Here is an 18,367-nt window from a genome sequence, read left to right on the forward strand (position 1 = left end):
AAAATTTAGGGCAATCAGTTCGAAAACTTAGTGTATATAATGTACAACACGGTCATGTAAAATCTTTTGTGTTTCATACATCACATTACGTTAAAGTTTAAAAGAAATATTTTGATACGATAGAAGTAAACTTAAAAGGTGAACATGGGTTAAAATTGCCATTTCGTTTTGGAACTTCACACCTAACACTCCACTTTAAACGAAAATTATTTCTGAAAGTATTGATGATAGTTTTTACATTAAATTAGTTTCAAATATTAGTGGAGATGTATATCCTACAAATAGTCCAACACATTTTATTAAGCAATTCAAAAAATAATATTCGATAATCAGAATCCGATTGGCATGTGGGATTAAGTGAAATACATATTCCATTAACATGTTGTAATGTTACCGAAGGTGAAAATGTTATATGATACAAATTTAAAAGTGCAGTTCCTATAAAAAGTAAAATTATTGTTGGATATTATCCATCCATTCATCATTTACTAGAAGAATTAAACGCAATATCAAGTTTTATAAAATTTAGTTTTTCAAATGTTGTACATGTTGAATGTGATGAACGTGTAGAATCTGTTACATTGTCGCCTACATTAGCTTTACAATTATTTTTTTTCTGAAAAATCAGACCTTGTTAAAGAATCTCGCGAATTCAAACAGCCATACGTAGATATCGGATATCCACATCAAATTTTTATTTATACAGATATTATACAATATCAATTTTTAGGTGATACAAAAGCACCATTATTACGTATAGCAACAATCTCTGATATGAAATACGGAAAAGTTCAAACAATTAACTTCGAAGATATTCATTATATGCCTCTTGCAAAATTTTGTTTTAACACTATCGAAATACTATTAAAATATCATGCAGGGCAAAATTTGCCATTTCGTTCTGGGACACTGACCGTAACACTACATTTTAAACGCTCTCCTGTATCTTCTAAGTGGACGTGGAATACCATATTTTTCAGTACCTGCATATCAAAGGGGACATGGGATAGGTAGTTTCTTTAAAGGGTTATTTCGTTTTGCTTTACCATTTCTTAAGCAATGTGCATAAACTATAGGACGTCAGGCATTACAAACCGGTATACAAGTTGCGGGTGATGTATTAGAAAATCGTCCATTTAAAGAATCTGTTCGTGCGCGTGTAAAAGAAGCTGGTGATAGTTTAAAAACAAAAGCCATTAATAAAGTCGGACAGTTGCTAACTGGTAGCGGCAAGAGACGGTCACGCAAAAGGAAGGGTCCTGGAATTGTAAAGTTTGGACCACCAACAAAACGTAAACATATAAACGATATCTTTTCATAATGGCGCTTTTAAATTCAAATAGTTCTGAATGTTGTACCAATGAATTTGATTTCATTTTTATACCAATGACACAAACACATATTGAAGCAACTACAAATGCTGAATATCATCATATTTCTACATTAACCTTAGAAGGACGTGTTATTCCTGGTGAAACAGGGGAATGTATTCATCCTTTATATCTATATCTTTATGTACGTTCTAAAATTACAAAAGTTGATGGCACAACTTTAACATAAGATGATAATGTTGCACCAGTAAATAATTTCTTACATTCTTTATTTAGTCAAATTGATATTTCGTTAAATGATAAATTAATTAGTTATCAGGATCTTATCCTTATCGTGCATAAATTGAAACATTATTAAATTATTTTTATGATGCTTCTGAAACGCATTTAGAATGTACCATGTGACATGAAGATACTGCGAAACATTTTAATAGATTCGATAATACAAATACTGGTTTTCAAAAACTGCTAATAAGGTGAAAAATAGTAAATCTTTTGAAATGTACTGACGTCTTCATACTGATATTGTAAATTTAGATCGTATGCTTCCCAACAAAGTAAGTTTACATGTAAAGATATTTTTTGCTTAATGTCTCCTGAAAATACAAGTTATAAAGTTGCACTTGAGGAAGTTATTCTAGATGTACGTCGCATTGATGTAGTTACAGATTTAGCTATGCAATTAAATACGCGAATGGTTTCGGAAACGGCCTGAAATTTTTTCTGAAAATTTCTTGTAGCAAAAATTTTATCATTACCTTTTTGCCTAGATATTTCCGAAGACCAAAAAATAAAGAATTTGTATTCAGTTTCCAACTCTTTTTCAGTTGCCTTATATCTCAGGAACTATAGAAGCACAAACAATGGGGTTTCGTCTACAAACGAACACAAACGAATGACATTATTGTCATCATTTATACTTAAAGTCGGGGGAGGCAAGTTCACGTTAGCTCCCTACTAGTTTTTCGTTAATATCTCCAAAATTAATAAAGCACAAACGGAAGTTTCGTGCACAAACGAGCACAAACGATGCACTAACCGATGGCCCTGATCCCATCGTTTGTGCTTCACACGTGGGAGAAATGTTAGCATTTTATTTCAAAAGAAAGAAAAAAACTTTGTATCCAGTTTCATATTCTGTTTCCAGTTTTTGGCTTATAACTAAGGAACTTTTCAAGCCTAAACGGCACTACTTTCATTGTTGGTGCCCAAACCATGAACTAACAAACGGCACTACTTTCATTGTTTGTGCTTGAAGTAGGGTGGGCAGCGTGAATTTAGCCCACTACCAGTTTCTCTTTATACCTCCGGAACTAATAAAGTACAAACGATGAGGTTTCGCCCAGAAATGACGCACTAACCAATGGAAGTAATCCCATCATTGGTGCTTCACATGTAGGAGAAATGAAAGCATATTATTTCAAAGAAAATAGCAAAAATTTGTATCCACTTTCCAAGTCTGTTTTCAGTTTTCGCTTATAAGTCAGAAACTACTGAAATACAAACGATGGGGTTTCGTGCCAGGCCCGTATCCATGGGGGGCTAGGGTGCCCCCTAAATTTCATAGTAGGCTTGCAAATGAACTATAATATGGTAGGGATCGCCCCCCTAACTTCTACCGGACTCCCCACATTTTGGGGCTGGCTACCGGCCTGTTTCGTGCACAAACGATGCACTAACGAATGACACTATTTTCTTCGTTTTTATTTGAGATCGGAGAGCTTAATTCACGCTGGCTCCTACCAGGTTTTCGCCCATATCTCTGAAACTAATAGTACACAAACGATGGGATTTCGTGCACAAACAAGCACGAACGATGTACTAACCATAGACATTAATCTCATCATTTGTGCTTCACATGTGAGAAAAATGCAAGCATTTTATTTCAAAAGTAATAGCAAAACTTTGTATCCAGTTTCAAACGCTATTTTCAGTTTTTGGCTTATAAGTCAGCAGCTATTGAAGCACAAATCATGGAGTTTCATGCACAAACGATGCACTAATCAATGACACTATTTTCGTCACTTTTACTTGAGGACGGCGGGCCAAGTTCACGATGGCGCCCTTCCAGTTTTTCTCTCATATCTCCGAAGCAAATAACGCACAAGCGATGAACTTTCGTGCAGAAACAAGCGCAAACGATGCACTAACCAATGGAAGTAATCCCATCATTTGTGCTTCACATATAGGAGAAATGGAAGCATTTTATATCGAAAGAAATAGCAAGAATTTGCATCCTGTTTCCAAGTCTGTTTTCAGTTTTTAGCTTATAAGTCAGGAACTATTGAAGCACAAACGATGGGATTTCATGCACAAACAAGCACAAAAGACGCACTAACGAATGACACTATTTTCGTCGTTTTTGCTTGAGGTCGGGCGGGCAAGTTCACGATGGCCTCCTACCAATTTTTCGCTCATAACTCTGAAACTTATAGTGCACAAACGATGGGGTTTCGTGCACAAATGAACACAAACAATGCACTAACCAATGACACTAATCCCATCGTGTTTGTTTCACATATAGGAGAAATGCAAGCATTTTATTTCAAAAGAAAAAGCGAAAAATTGTATCCAGTTTCAAACTCTGTTTTCAGTTTTTGGCTTATAAGTGAGCAACTATTGAAGCTCAAACGATAGGGTTTCCTTCACAAAAGAGCACAAACGATGCACTAAGGTTCAACAATGTTTTCGTAGTTTTTATTTGAGCTCAGGCGGACAAGTTCACGTTGGCCTTTTACCAATTTTTCGCTCATAACTCTGAAACTAACAAGGCACAAATGATGTGGTTACTTGCACAAATGAGCACAAACGATGCAGTAACCAATGTCACTAATCCCATGGTTTGTTCTTTACATGAGGGACGAATGCAAGCATTTTATCTCGAAAGAAACAGCGAAAGTTTGCATTCAGTTTCCTACTCTGTTTTCAGTTTTTGGCTTATAAGTCAGGAACTATTCGAGCACAAACGGTAGGATTCGTGCTCAAACGAGCACAAACGATACACTAACGAACGGCACTACATTCATCATTTGTCCTTGAAGTCGAGGGGCCTGCGTGCTTGGCCTCCCTACAAGATTTTCTGTTATATCTCTGGAACTAATAAAGCACAAACTATGGGGTTTCGTGCACAAACTAGCACAGATGATGCACTAACAAATGACACTATTTTTTTTTTTTACTGTTTGTGCTAGAAGTCGGGGAGTCAGTGTGGACTTGACCCCCTACTAGTTCTAGAACCGGATCCATTCAGAGCCGAAAACTGGTTTCACCAGGAACCGGTTTCGGCCATCCCTAATGACAACGTAAATGATCAGGATAATGATTGGATCGTGGTCAACGTTCAGGACGATTTCCTAAACCACCTCGCATCCACAGAAGGTAGTGTTGTTGGAATGATTGTCTATTGAGCAGTAATCCATTATGCCTTTCTCAGGCGAGGTGACAACATGGGCGGAGTTAGGAATTGTCTCCTGGGGGGGCAGACCTTTTGTGTACTGGGGGCACGGTCAATTCAAATGAGAGTTAAGGATCTTATAGGTAGGATTTTTATTTTTTGTTCAAAAAGTTGGGGGGAATGCCCCCCTATGCCCCCGATAGCTCCGCCTATGTGTGACAACATCAATGGAGGTAAAGTGCTGCGCTCCATGAAATGGACTGCAAACTTGTCCATAAGTATCCAGCAATGGAAAACAAACAAGGTGTTCTTATGTTACAGGACAATGCTGTCGCACAAAGGACGATGTAAGCTGTCCACGAGTTGCAGTATGAAAGTTTCACCGATTGTATCCCCTCGATGTCTTTGCCAGTGATTACCACTTCTTCGACATTTCAGTCACTTCTTAGGAGCGAATATCTTTCCTGATGATTGGGTGGTGTAATGTATAGTTGACGAGTTCTTGATACGTCTAAACGACTATGCATAAGGCCCGTTGCTTTCTTTTTTTCTTTTCTTTTTTTTTTCCTTTGACGCAAATGACGCAACTGGAGCAGATATTTTACTCGCACTGATCTAATATAGTTGCGTAGTGTAGTTTTCTTAATTTCACATTTGGCAATATATATCCTCTCTTCCGCACTTTTTTCATTGCCTCAAAGTCATTACGGTATGAAGTAGGCCTACGCAAGTGTAAACTTACATCTTCCAAAGTCGGCTATGAGAAAGTATCGGAAGTCTTATACAACGGCTATATCACAGCAAAAACGATCTGAGATAGCGAGGATCGGTGTTTGGAATAATCGATTCAGCGTTCCAAAAATAGATTTCATCTCGCTGACTAGAAGTAGTATCTATTTCCGTTTTCAACACTAATCATCATAGTACAAAAACAGACAGATAGCGAGAAGCTGTTGTTTGGAATACATTCAGCATGTGAAGAAAATATACCATTTTCACGCACATTTCCCTTCTGAAAGTCATATATATAGTATTTTATATTAATTTCAGTTTTAATTTTGATCCTCATAGAGCAAAAACAGCAATAGATAGTGAGAAACAGCTTTTCGACATGGACTCAGCGTTTTCAGAATTTTTATCTCGATTTTTGTCTCCTTCTCCAAATCGGAAGTTGTGAAAATCGTAGATTTCCAGTTTGAACACTGATCGCCATAGAAGAAACCAGAGTTAGAGAACGGCAAGTAGTTTTCCGATGTGGACTCAGTATCACAAGAATGTACTTTATTTCTAACTGTGTTCCTCTATTGCAACCCTAAGTGATAGACCTCAACCTCAACTGCTACTTCCGGTTTCAATATTAATTTTCTCCATAGAGCAAAAATGGTAAGAGATGGCGAGTAGTTGCCTTTTGATATGGATTCAGGATTGGAAAAACAAGTCCTAATCTTGCAACCAGAAGTTATAGTTGTACGTGTACTACCTGTAGTTTTAATATAGAATTCACATAGCTTGGAAGTATACCCTAGTTTCACACTGAAACAAAACTTACTTGTTTTTAAATGTCTCTATCACAGTATAAAATATCAGGAGTTAAATATTGGACTCAATTGATTATAATGGATCATCGTGAACCATTGAGTACCCAAAATGCGTTTATTGTCCCAATTCTTCATTTTATTCCACCAATTCTACCCTTTTTTTGTGCATTTTATTAAAGCTTTAGTATATGTTTTGTTGTTTCTTTGTAGAATGAACAAGGGCTTGAAAGCAAATCCTTCAAACCGTATATTGGAATTGGCAAAACCAAAGCAGCACCACCCGGAATACCAGCCACCGAAACCAGTGATCCAAGAAATATCTGATAAGACATTGAAATATAGTCCAAGTGTACGAATTGTAGAGCTTTCTCAACCACGTACTATACCTGACGAGGACTTCTTCAAAGGCAAGTTAATTAACTGGTTGTTAGCCATACTTATTTTATTGTACTTTATCCGTACTGTTTCCAGTGACACAATTGTTCAATTTTAACACCAAATCTTACCTTGACGAAGAGGATACAAATAGCGTATAGCCTTATACCAGTAATTGAAGAGCTTATAGTCAAATCATATAGTAAAATCGCTCGAACCATCCCCAGGCGGCTACAAAGGAAGCGGAACACAATTGAAGGAAACCGCGTGTTTCTTTGTTACATGGGAGGGATAATTCAACATGTCGTTCCAGTTGAGGGGGGCCTGCCAGTTGACCTGCTGAAAAAGAAAGCGATGTTGCAATTTTCACCCTCCTGCTTACTGATTCTTCAGTAGTCTTCGCAGAAAGACAGATTTATCTAGTTTTTTTCGTTACTTTTGTTTTCATTGCATCCTCCTCCTTCCGTCTCCCTTAGCTTGAAGGGCATAGTTATGGGACGTTAAACTGAAATATTTCATTTAATTTGAATTCGATTTGGATATGTTGTAAGGAAGAGAAAAAAGAAATCAATCATTAGTTTCATGAAATGTGCTTATATTACTCTTAAATATAGCATATTGTTAATATTATGTAACTTCCATAACGATAACGCTTGTACGAACCAAACATGTTAAGTAGTTCGCCCCTGTCCTCCCCCCGCAAGGCAGTGCTGAGAAAGCCTGATGAGAAAAAAAATACAATCTTTCTTTGCCGCTCCCAGAAATCCATCCTTGACCGCCCTTGTCCATACTATTATACTGAATTCCTTAAATGATTGTTGTGTTTATTATTATTATTATTATTATTATTATTATTATTATTATTATTATTATTATTATTATTATTATTATTATATAATGTATCCATCGATAATAAAAGTTTAACGATGGCAACAACGTATTACTTCGACACCGAACACGTGCCGTTTATGGCTTATTTGGAGTGTTATTTATGAGGGCGGTTAGGGTAAATTTTCTGCTTGAGTACAAAGGAAGCCGGTTGGGGACCAATAGAACGTCTCGACTATACATAAGGGGTACACATCTCTTATTATCATCGGAAAATTTGTTTCTTCTCTGGAGATCGTTCTACCTCACTTGTCCATCATACTTGATTTTCCCACGCAAGTGGCTACGCCTCTCTCATAATCCTGACATAGTTCTTACCTGGACCACCCTCTAGGGGGTAAAACTTACGCGAGCTCATTTCAAGAGTAAACATTTTAATAAGTTGTCATGAAATTTGTCGATCAGTAGTGGAAGTAAAAAATGCTGCAACTTCGGAAAACTTGATATCAAATAATACCTTATCCAGCAATATCATAAAGAAAAACAAATTGTTGGATAGGATAGACCAGATTGTCCACCTGGGGATACCAGTATCATACTATAAAATATAGTATTAATTTTGTTGATCCTAATGACAGAACATCACATACGCAAACTATTTGTTTATGGGTTAAGAGTAAAACAGACATTCGACGACGCAAAGGGAGGATGGGCTGAGATATATCTAGCCGAATACGTATGGCACAACAGATTACATGTTACTGAACCCTTTTCAGATTTAACATGTGCTATGCAGTATTTTTTTCCTCAGTAAGATTATAATTTTTTTTCCTCAGTAAGATTATAGACTAAATGAAATAAGATATGACAAAATCCTGATAGAATAACATTTTATATTAACATGTACACAAGAAGGTGTAAAATGTCTTCGCAAGTTTTAAAAGCGTGGTAAGTTGTTTCTGCCTTAATAGAAGCAATTCATTTGTTGTCAGATCTAAGCTTGAGTAAAATGTGAAGGAAAGTGGCAACAAGAAGCTAACTAGTGTCTGAATTGTATTTTCCATTGAATATTTTTATATGACATCACGTTTATGAAAAGTGAAAAGTAATACAGTGGTTTTGAACACAGATTATGCACTATATATATATTGAATACACCACATACACATACATACGGATATATATGAGAAAGAAAGAGAGAGAGAGAGAGAAAGACTTTTTGGGTTTAGCGGTATCTGTAATATTCTAAAGTTTTCCAGGCTTTTTTCATTAAACTTTGACGATCCCTAATGGGAAAACATTTAGCTTTTCTTTTCTGTGATTCCTATGTGCTTATACTCTCGTAGGTCTTGTAGTTATTTTCCAGTGTAATACTTTAACACACAACAAATAAAGAAAAATATAAATTTAGTGAGAAGACAGACAGAGAGAGGAGAAAATCGTGTATGTTAGACAGGCACGTAGTCAGGATTTCGTAATAGGGGGACCCGTGACGAAATACTGGGCCTTATGCAGAGTCGTTGTGACGTATGATTATAGTCATACTAAAAGCCTGATTACTGCAGGAAATGCGTCAGAACGTCTCTGCATAAGGCCCACTGTGATTATCACACCAGGGGCTATTCTGAACTATTTTACTGGCAACACATTTAATCAGGATTTCGTAATAGGGGACATGACATGAAATACTGTGATTACACACCAGGGACTCGATTAATCTAAACTTTTATTGGCAGCATACCTAGAGTTACCAGACGTCCGTATTTAAAACGGCAAGTCCGTATTTTTAAGGCTTGTCAAGGCGTCCGTATTTATTTTGGAAATTTGTAAAATATCCGTATTTTTAGCTACAAGTGATATTCATATAATCTTAGCACGTATTTGAACTGAGCTTTGTTGGGCACTCTGCCAATCGCAAATGAAACACGTAACTCACGGACATAAGGTATGTAAAGCATCCTTTATGCTTCAACATCGCTTCTGTTTTTTCATTTATATATATATATATATATATATATATATATATATATATATATATATATATATATATATATATATATATATATATATATATTTTTTTTTTTTTTTTTTTTGAACTGCAATGGCCACATTGAATTTGTGATGATAATTGAGTCGCGTTTTCGCGTATGAGCAAGCAAGCAGGGGAGGTTCTCACGCGATGCGCAAATCCATTTTAAATTTCTGCTTTGCACATGACGTCACGAGCAAGTGAGCAAGTGAGTACATACTGATAAGAGCGCTACAAGCGGAAAGATTCGGTTTCTCAATGCGCGGCTTATTGAAATGTTGATTCTTTGCATTCATTGATTAATTTTAATTTCTGCTTGTTTCGATATTAGGTGTTTAGTGTCTTAATATTTTACTTTTCTGATTTTTTTCAATTGTTGTACATGCGTGTGTGTGCTACGTACAGTGTTTAAGATAAATTTAAGGGAAAGTGTTATTATGATTATTATTATTATTATTATTATTATTATTATTATTATTATTATTATTATTATTATTATTATTATTATTATTATTTTGTTTTGTTTATTTCGCATTGTGTTGTGAGTATACACTACATAAAAAGTAAACATAATACCTGGCTAGGATACGAAGTCACCGGGTGTCATACGTAGCCTAGAAGAGAAAAAATAAGAGTACTAAAAAATTCTCAAGTGTCGAAGGAAAGACCTCTTCATTATTTCAACTTTCACTGTATGTTCCCAACATTTCAAAGCAGATGATTACGTTCGTGATTTGCGAGCAGTACTCCTTACTTCTGGTGCATGGGGTTCCTGGTTCAATCCCCGGCCGCGTAAGTTTGTGGTAGACAACATTGTGCCCGTGAATTTTCTCGTGGTACTCTAATTTCTTTCCACTTTCGCATTTCACGAATTCTTCCATCATTATTCACTTGCTTTAATCATTGTCTCCTTTAGCCTAAAGGCCATAATCGTGGGACATTAAACTCTTTCTTTCATTCATTTTTATCTGAATGACCCATTCGACACATTAAATACCAGATGTAGAAATGGTAAGAAAGAACTGTCATATGCCAATTTCTGCTTGTTTCGATATTAGGTGTTTAGTGTCTTAATATTTTACTTTTCTGATTTTTTTCAATTGTTGTACATGCGTGTGTGTGCTACGTACAGTGTTTAAGATAAATTTAAGGGAAAGTGTTATTATTATTATTATTATTATTATTATTATTATTATTATTATTATTATTATTATTATTATTATTATTATTATTATTATTGTTTTGTTTATTTCGCATTGTGTTGTGAGTATACACTACATAAAAAGTAAACATAATACCTGGCTAGGATACGAAGTCACCGGGTGTCATACGTAGCCTAGAAGAGAAAAAATAAGAGTACTAAAAAATTCTCAAGTGTCGAAGGAAAGACCTCTTCATTATTTCAACTTTCACTGTATGTTCCCAACATTTCAAAGCAGATGATTACGTTCGTGATTTGCGAGCAGTACTCCTTACTTCTGGTGCATGGGGTTCCTGGTTCAATCCCCGGCCGCGTAAGTTTGTGGTAGACAACATTGTGCCCGTGAATTTTCTCGTGGTACTCTAATTTCTTTCCACTTTCGCATTTCACGAATTCTTCCATCATTATTCACTTGCTTTAATCATTGTCTCCTTTAGCCTAAAGGCCATAATCGTGGGACATTAAACTCTTTCTTTCATTCATTTTTATCTGAATGACCCATTCGACACATTAAATACCAGATGTAGAAATGGTAAGAAAGAACTGTCATATGCCTATGACACGCATCAAGTTCGAGAAATTTATGAGAGCTTTATGTTTGTTGTGAAGGAATACGAGTAGGAAATTCACATCTCTTGCCCTTTCAGAAAGGTTTCCTCACAACAATTCGCTAACAACAGTCTCTTTTCTGATCTCCAATTGCTGTATTAAAAATCGTCTGAGAGCCAACTAAGTAAGTCAAGATAGTTTGGTGAACTTTTTTCTCACAAATACGAGGACTTTGTCGCTTTTATGACCATCCGACGCCGATTGAATTCAAACATCGTTTGCGGTTCCTACTTATGGGGAAAAATATAAATGAAATACTTCTTTCAAATGAAGTTGCTGTAGCACAAGAAGATGATACAGATTGTGCTTCAAGAAAGCACGTACAGATGAAGAAGCTGAATGTTTAGTTATCAAGGCCGGGACGTACGTGTCTGTTGCTAACCGAGGTGCATTGGACCTGGAAAATCACATTTCTACAACGAAGCATAAAAGTAGTACACAAGGTACCAAATTTCACAAAATTAAATCCCCACGTTAAGCGGGTTTGCATATCCAGGCTCCTAACTATGAAAACATTTACGCTCAGTCCAACCTCAATCATTTCACGAATTCAACCTGTTTTACGTATGTTATTAGGACATAATATCGATTGTGATTTATTCTAAAAACACTTTTATACATTGCAAGAGCTGTAACGTCCAAATATTTACTGAGAACTCATAGTCGTATCGGAATAAACAAAAGCGAGTATGGAACAGTAAACTGCTTTCACAAAAGGCTAAAGAAAATAAGCAAAGGCATACAAAAACGGTCGAGTGGTTTGGGTCGATACACTACCAATCACATGTTTGTGTGTTCAAACCCGGGAGCAAGTTGTTTCTTTTTTGTCTTCCTATTTTCATCCGGAGGCTGAAAATATTTCTTTGAGTAACTCATTGAAAACTTCTTTTGTTTCAAATTCGATTAGAACGGAACATTATATGAATTACGAATCTTAAATCCATAGCTAAAAAAAAAAAAAAAAAAAAAAAAAAAAAAAAAAAAAAAATGAAGTATACTCACTACTCCATTATCCTCTGATTTGTAACTAAAAATTATTTATAAACAGTGGTGACTTCAGAAAATTATCCTCGGGGGGAATTTCAATATGCGGGTGGAGGGCAAACATTGGTAGTCCAGATTGAGCACGATCGAATATATGGTCCTGAAGGCGGAAATTTCTTAGCTTGAGAGGAGTCTCAAATTCTCCCTCAGATCACGTCCTGAAAGCATCATTGCTTAAAAGCTTTTCGTAACAAATATAATATTACACTTGTTTCTCGTTCTACATTTTGAATTGGTAAAATCATAACTTATAGAGGATTATAATAAAAGCATAAAAATTACAATACCAATCATGTATAAATTATCCTGTAAGTTACCAACTTTGGTTCAGATTAAAACTCAAATATTTGTTTTCGGATTGCACTTAGAAGTAAGTCTTCTCTATATAATCCTGATTGGAAAGCCATGTATAACTCTAATTAATTAATCAATATTTATACATTTTTTTTATTTTACTATTTTTACTATTCAATATTATATACACTTCATTTCCAAAATCAAAATCTCGAAAATATATATTGTACGAGTGCAGATTCGCAAATAAATGATTAGATATTTATCATATGTATTGGTCTCTATTCGAAATTCTATTTAATCGAATCCGAAAAGAACACAGACAGAAACATCGAGAACAGGTGAAAAAAAGTACTGAATCCGGCGGGGATTCGAAATTAGTTCGAATGGTGCTTTATAAGCTGAACGCCTTAGACCACTCGGCTATGGTAACAACTAGTGATTGTGGGAAAGGCTTCGAGTAGTAGTTCTTATTACAGAATAACATTTTCTATTGCCTAAAATTTAAACCTAATTTACTTTGATATAATATATCTATTAATTTGTTTCATGAACACGTTTTCCTTACTTTGATGAATGGTGTATGTTGTTGATATAGATTTTATTACACGTTTTTTTGTAAATATTATAGAAAGTATCAGGGTTATTTATGATCTTTCATGGAAATTGACTGGCGCATGCGCAGTACACACACAGTTCAATTGGAAGGCGAAGAAGGAAACGCTAACACACTGTTAGTATGTTTCATCGGTGTGAAGTATAAAGAACAGCTAAAATGTATTTTACGCTTGTCATTGCGTAAAGAATCACCAGGTTAATATTTGTCCAAATTCTCACTGATCAACTGGACTCATGGAAAATAATTAATATTGTCGTTACTGCACAATATGAAGAATAAAGAACGTAAAATTACACCACATTGTTCTCGAATTCGAACCTAGCTAAGGAAGGGACAATAAACAAAATGTGATTTATTCATTCGAATTGAGATAATTCAATGAAACTAGAAATTACACAATCAAAAGGAAAAACATCGTTAAAATGATAATAATACTTTTATCCGAGATAGGAAATAAACTTATTAATTAACTGAAATGAAAGTAATATTGGGCATGATATAGAGTAAGAAAAAAAAGTAAAGTATTCTTAGAAACGTTCAAAGTAAATTCACAATTACTTTTTGAAGATATACTACTCTTCCTTAACGTTTTAACGAACTAATAAGTAAACAAGCAAAGGAAAAGAATGAAGAACGAAAGTATTGCTCTTGAAAAAGTATAATAAATAAATGAAACTTAAATAGATGTTTACACAAAAAATAACACACTAGTACTTCGTGTAATCACCTCCAGTCAATAACTTGAAGTCTGGAGGGGATACTAGATACAAGTCTCGAGCAATACGACGGTGTGTCACGAAAATGTTGCCACAGTTGCATAACATGATTTTGAAGAAACGTTTGGTCTCTGTCTTCACGTCTCTCTTCCCATTCTTGCACCATGTAGGCCCACAGATGTTCAATTGGGTTCAAATCTGGGGATAGAGTGGGCCACTCAATACAAATTAACTCTGCATGTTCACTTATCCACTCTCGTGTTTGCCGGGAAGTGTGAACAGCACTGTTGTCATGCATAAATATATATTCTTCCTGTTCGAGGAAGTTTCTTTCTAAGGACGGTAACAACGTATTTTCGAGGATATTAATGTAAACACTGCTGTTCATTCTCTTAGGCACCGCAACCAAATCTCCAGGACCAGCAGCCGTCATGTATCCCCAAAAGTGTGCTGATATTCGTCCTGAACAAGAAGTTCTGATAATATTTTGTTCAGCATACCTGGTTCCGCGCGGTCTATGCAATATAACTCTGCATTGTTGCTTAGACTTGAAAACCTCGTCGGTCCAGATGACTAAGTCCCAATATGACTGAGGTTGGGTTATGTTATTCTGTGCCCATTCCATTCGTCTGGCCTTGTGAGTTTCAGTCAGGAGAGTCTTCCTAGCGGGTCTTGAACAGTGTAGACCAGCCCCCAATAATCTTCTTCTTATTGTTTCGTGAGAACAATTATATTCTCTGGCTTTGTCCAAGAGGATTGACGTGTGGCGTAGAGGTCTGTTTATTACTTCTGTAACTAAAGCTTGATCTTGAGCTGCAGTTGTCACTTTTGGCCTTCCACTTCTTGACCGAGACCTGAACCATTCACCACCTTCTTCATGTCGCAGAACCCATTTCTTGACCGTTTTCTTGTCACATCCCAGATCTCTAGCAATCTGAGGCACAGTTTGTCCCATTTTTGCTCGGCCTATGATTTCTCCTCTCAGAGAAACAGACAGTTCTCCACAACCTTTAGAGCGAGGCATTTTCAGAACCTGTTAGAAATTTGCGTTCTGGAGTGTATGACAAATGACGGTAAAGTGCATCTTTCTGTTTCTACTGCGCATGCACCAGTCAATTTTCATGAAAGATCATAAATAATCCTAACAATTGTTGTAATATTTATGAACGAATACGTAATAGAACCTATATTCTCAACATCATTCGTCAAAGTAAAGAATACCGTAAACATAAAACAATTTCAACAGTCTATTACATCAGACCAAAATAGACTTAGACTTAAGAGAATACAAAGTAAATTTCATACTGTAACAAAAGATAGAACATGAAACACGCTTACTATATTTTCAACTTGTCACATTAGCCGAGTGGGCTATGGCATTCGGCTAGAGATTCTGAGGCACCATTCAAGAATAGTTCGAATTTTACCACAGTACAATTTGGTTTTACCTCTTCTTGACGTTTCTGTTTGTGATCCTGCCGGATTCTATTAAATATAATTTCGTAATACGCTAAAATATTCGTAGAATAATATTTGAAATTCTTAACCTCCCATTTTTACATTTTTCAAGCTCAGTTGAGAAGAAAGAGGGAAAATGAAAGTACAAAGATTTACAATAATTTCTTAGCATTTACTGTCATTGTAATTATGGATATTTTATTTATGAAAATGTATAATGAACTAAAAATATATTTAGTAGGTCACAAGTCTCCATTTTTCGATTCTAACTTGAAAGTTACAGTTTAGGCGGTGACATATCAAAGACCCAGAGGGTTGAGGGGGTTGTAACCCCTCCCATTGAAACTTTTATATTCTATTGAAATAAAAAGTGTTTCAGTTTATAATTTTGGAAAAGCAACAATCACTGTATGTGGAGGACGGTTTATTTATACTACCATTTATCACTTCCAAATGTGTAGAAGATGTGACTGGATATTGTGCATAATCATTCAAGAAATATAACACAACGAAGGGACTTCGTAAACCCTTCACACCACCCCAGGAGGAGGAAGTGCGTCCCGCCGTCCCTCGGTTGGGAACTACTGTTGCGAGGGAAACATTCTAACAGTGTGTTAGCGTTTCCTTCTTCGCTTTGGGCCGCGGTGGCTCAGTGGTAGAGCGTTCACCTCTGGTGCTTGGGGTCCCGGGTTCGATCCCAGCCCCCCCAAGTGAACTTTGTGGTGGACAAACACCGTGTGCGTGGGTTTTCTCGGGGTACTCCCGTTTCCTCCCACTTTCTTCATTCCACCATTTCATTCATTACTCATCATCACCGTCTCCTTTAGCCTAACCGGCATAAGCGTGGGACGTAAAACTCAAAGATTTCATTTCCTTCTTCGCCTTCCAATTGAACTGTGTGTGTACTGCGCATGCGCCAGTCAATTTCCATGAAAGATCATAAATAACCCTGATACTTTCTATAATATTTACGAAAGAACGTGTAATAAAATCCATATCAACAACATACATCAGTCATCAAAGTAAGGAAAACGTGTTCATGAAACAAATTAATAGATATATTATATCAAAGTAAATTAGGTTTAAATTTTAGGCAATAGAAAATGTTATTCTGTAAATGAACTACTACTCGAAGCCTTTGCTACAATCACTAGTTGTTACCATAGCCGAGTGGTCTAAGGCGTTCAGCTTATAAAGCACCATTCGAACTAATTTCGAATCCCCGCCGGATTCAGTACTTTTTTTCACCTGTTCTCGATGTTTCTGTCTGTGTTCTTTTCGGATTCGATTAAATAGAATTTCGAATAGAGACCAATATATATGATAAATATCTAATCATTTATTTGCGAATCTGCACTCGTACAATATATATTTTCGAGATTTTGATTTTGGAAATGAAGTGTATATAATATTGAATAGTAAAAATAGTAAAATAAAAAAAATGTATAAATATTGATTAATTAATTAGAGTTATACATGGCTTTCCAATCAGGATTATATAGAGAAGACTTACTTCTAAGTGCAATCCGAAAACAAATATTTGAGTTTTAATCTGAACCAAAGTTGGTAACTTACAGGATAATTTATACATGATTGGTATTGTAATTTTTATGCTTTTATTATAATCCTCTATAAGTTATGATTTTACCAATTCAAAATGTAGAACGAGAAACAAGTGTAATATTATATTTGTTACGAAAAGCTTTTAAGCAATGATGCTTTCAGGACGTGATCTGAGGGAGAATTTGAGACTCCTCTCAAGCTAAGAAATTTCCGCCTTCAGGACCATATATTCGATCGTGCTCAATCTGGACTACCAATGTTTGCCCTCCACCCGCATATTGAAATTCCCCCCGAGGATAATTTTCTGAAGTCACCACTGTTTATAAATAATTTTTAGTTACAAATCAGAGGATAATGGAGTAGTGAGTATACTTCATTTTTTTTTTTTTTTTTTTTTTTTAGCTATGGATTTAAGATTCGTAATTCATATAATGTTCCGTTCTAATCGAATTTGAAACAAAAGAAGTTTTCAATGAGTTACTCAAAGAAATATTTTCAGCCTCCGGATGAAAATAGGAAGACAAAAAAGAAACAACTTACTCCCGGGTTTGAACACACAAACATGTGATTGGTAGTGTATCGACCCAAACCACTCGACCGTTTTTGTATGCCTTTGCTTATTATCTTTTGCCTTTTGTGAAAGCAGTTTACTGTTCCATACTCGCTTTTGTTTATTCCGATACGACTATGTGTTCTCAGTAAATATTTGGACGTTACAGCTCTTGCAATGTATAAAAGTGTTTTTAGAATAAATCACAATCGATATTATGTCCTAATAACATACGTAAAACAGGTTGAATTCGTGAAATGAATGAGGTTGGACTGAGCGTAACTGTTTTCATAGTTAGGAGCCTGGATATGCAAACCCGCTTAACGTGGGGATTTAATTTTGTGAAATTTGGTACATCATCGTCATTCAAAATAACTGACAAATTCTCTAAAATAAATTCGCCATTGACCAACAAAATAGGTGCTGCAGAAGGAACGTTAGCCTCTCATACCTTGTACATCACAATAGTTACAATACAATGAATTGTTTTTCGAAATTACCAACCCAAATATTTCCAGATTGTGAAGTTGCGAAAAAAATGTCGTGTGCGCGAAAATAAAGTGCGAGGCCATTATTAACAATGTGATTGGTCCTGAGTCTGTGGAGAGTTGCGTGAGAGAAACCGAGAACGTGTCTTGCATTGGTGTCAGTATAGATGGAAGTAATCACGGAAACATAAAAAAATGTTTCCTATGGTTATTCAATATTTCAATTTCAAACAAGGTGGATTGCAAACAAAACTCATTGATTTAAGAAATGTAACAAACGAAAAAGCCGAAACAATTTCCTCCTTAATTAAAGATATGTTGTCTCAGAAG

At 35.7% G+C, this 18,367-nt stretch overlaps 1 protein-coding gene across 2 annotated transcripts in view; it reads left to right on the plus strand.

The window, feature by feature from the left end:
• LOC145683997 (uncharacterized) overlaps window positions 1-18,367 on the plus strand; it is a 108,095-nt gene that overhangs the window by 37,303 nt on the left and 52,425 nt on the right. For both annotated transcript variants that reach the window (XM_081755775.1, XM_081755774.1), the window contains exon 4: window positions 6,474-6,670. In XM_081755775.1, coding sequence (XP_081611901.1) covers window positions 6,474-6,670 — 197 coding nt within the window. The remainder of the gene's footprint in view (window positions 1-6,473; window positions 6,671-18,367) is intronic.

The sequence above is a fragment of the Thermobia domestica genome, chromosome 4, assembly GCF_964235325.1.
Source record: "Thermobia domestica chromosome 4, izTheDome1.hap1.1, whole genome shotgun sequence".
NCBI lineage: Eukaryota > Metazoa > Arthropoda > Insecta > Zygentoma > Lepismatidae > Thermobia > Thermobia domestica.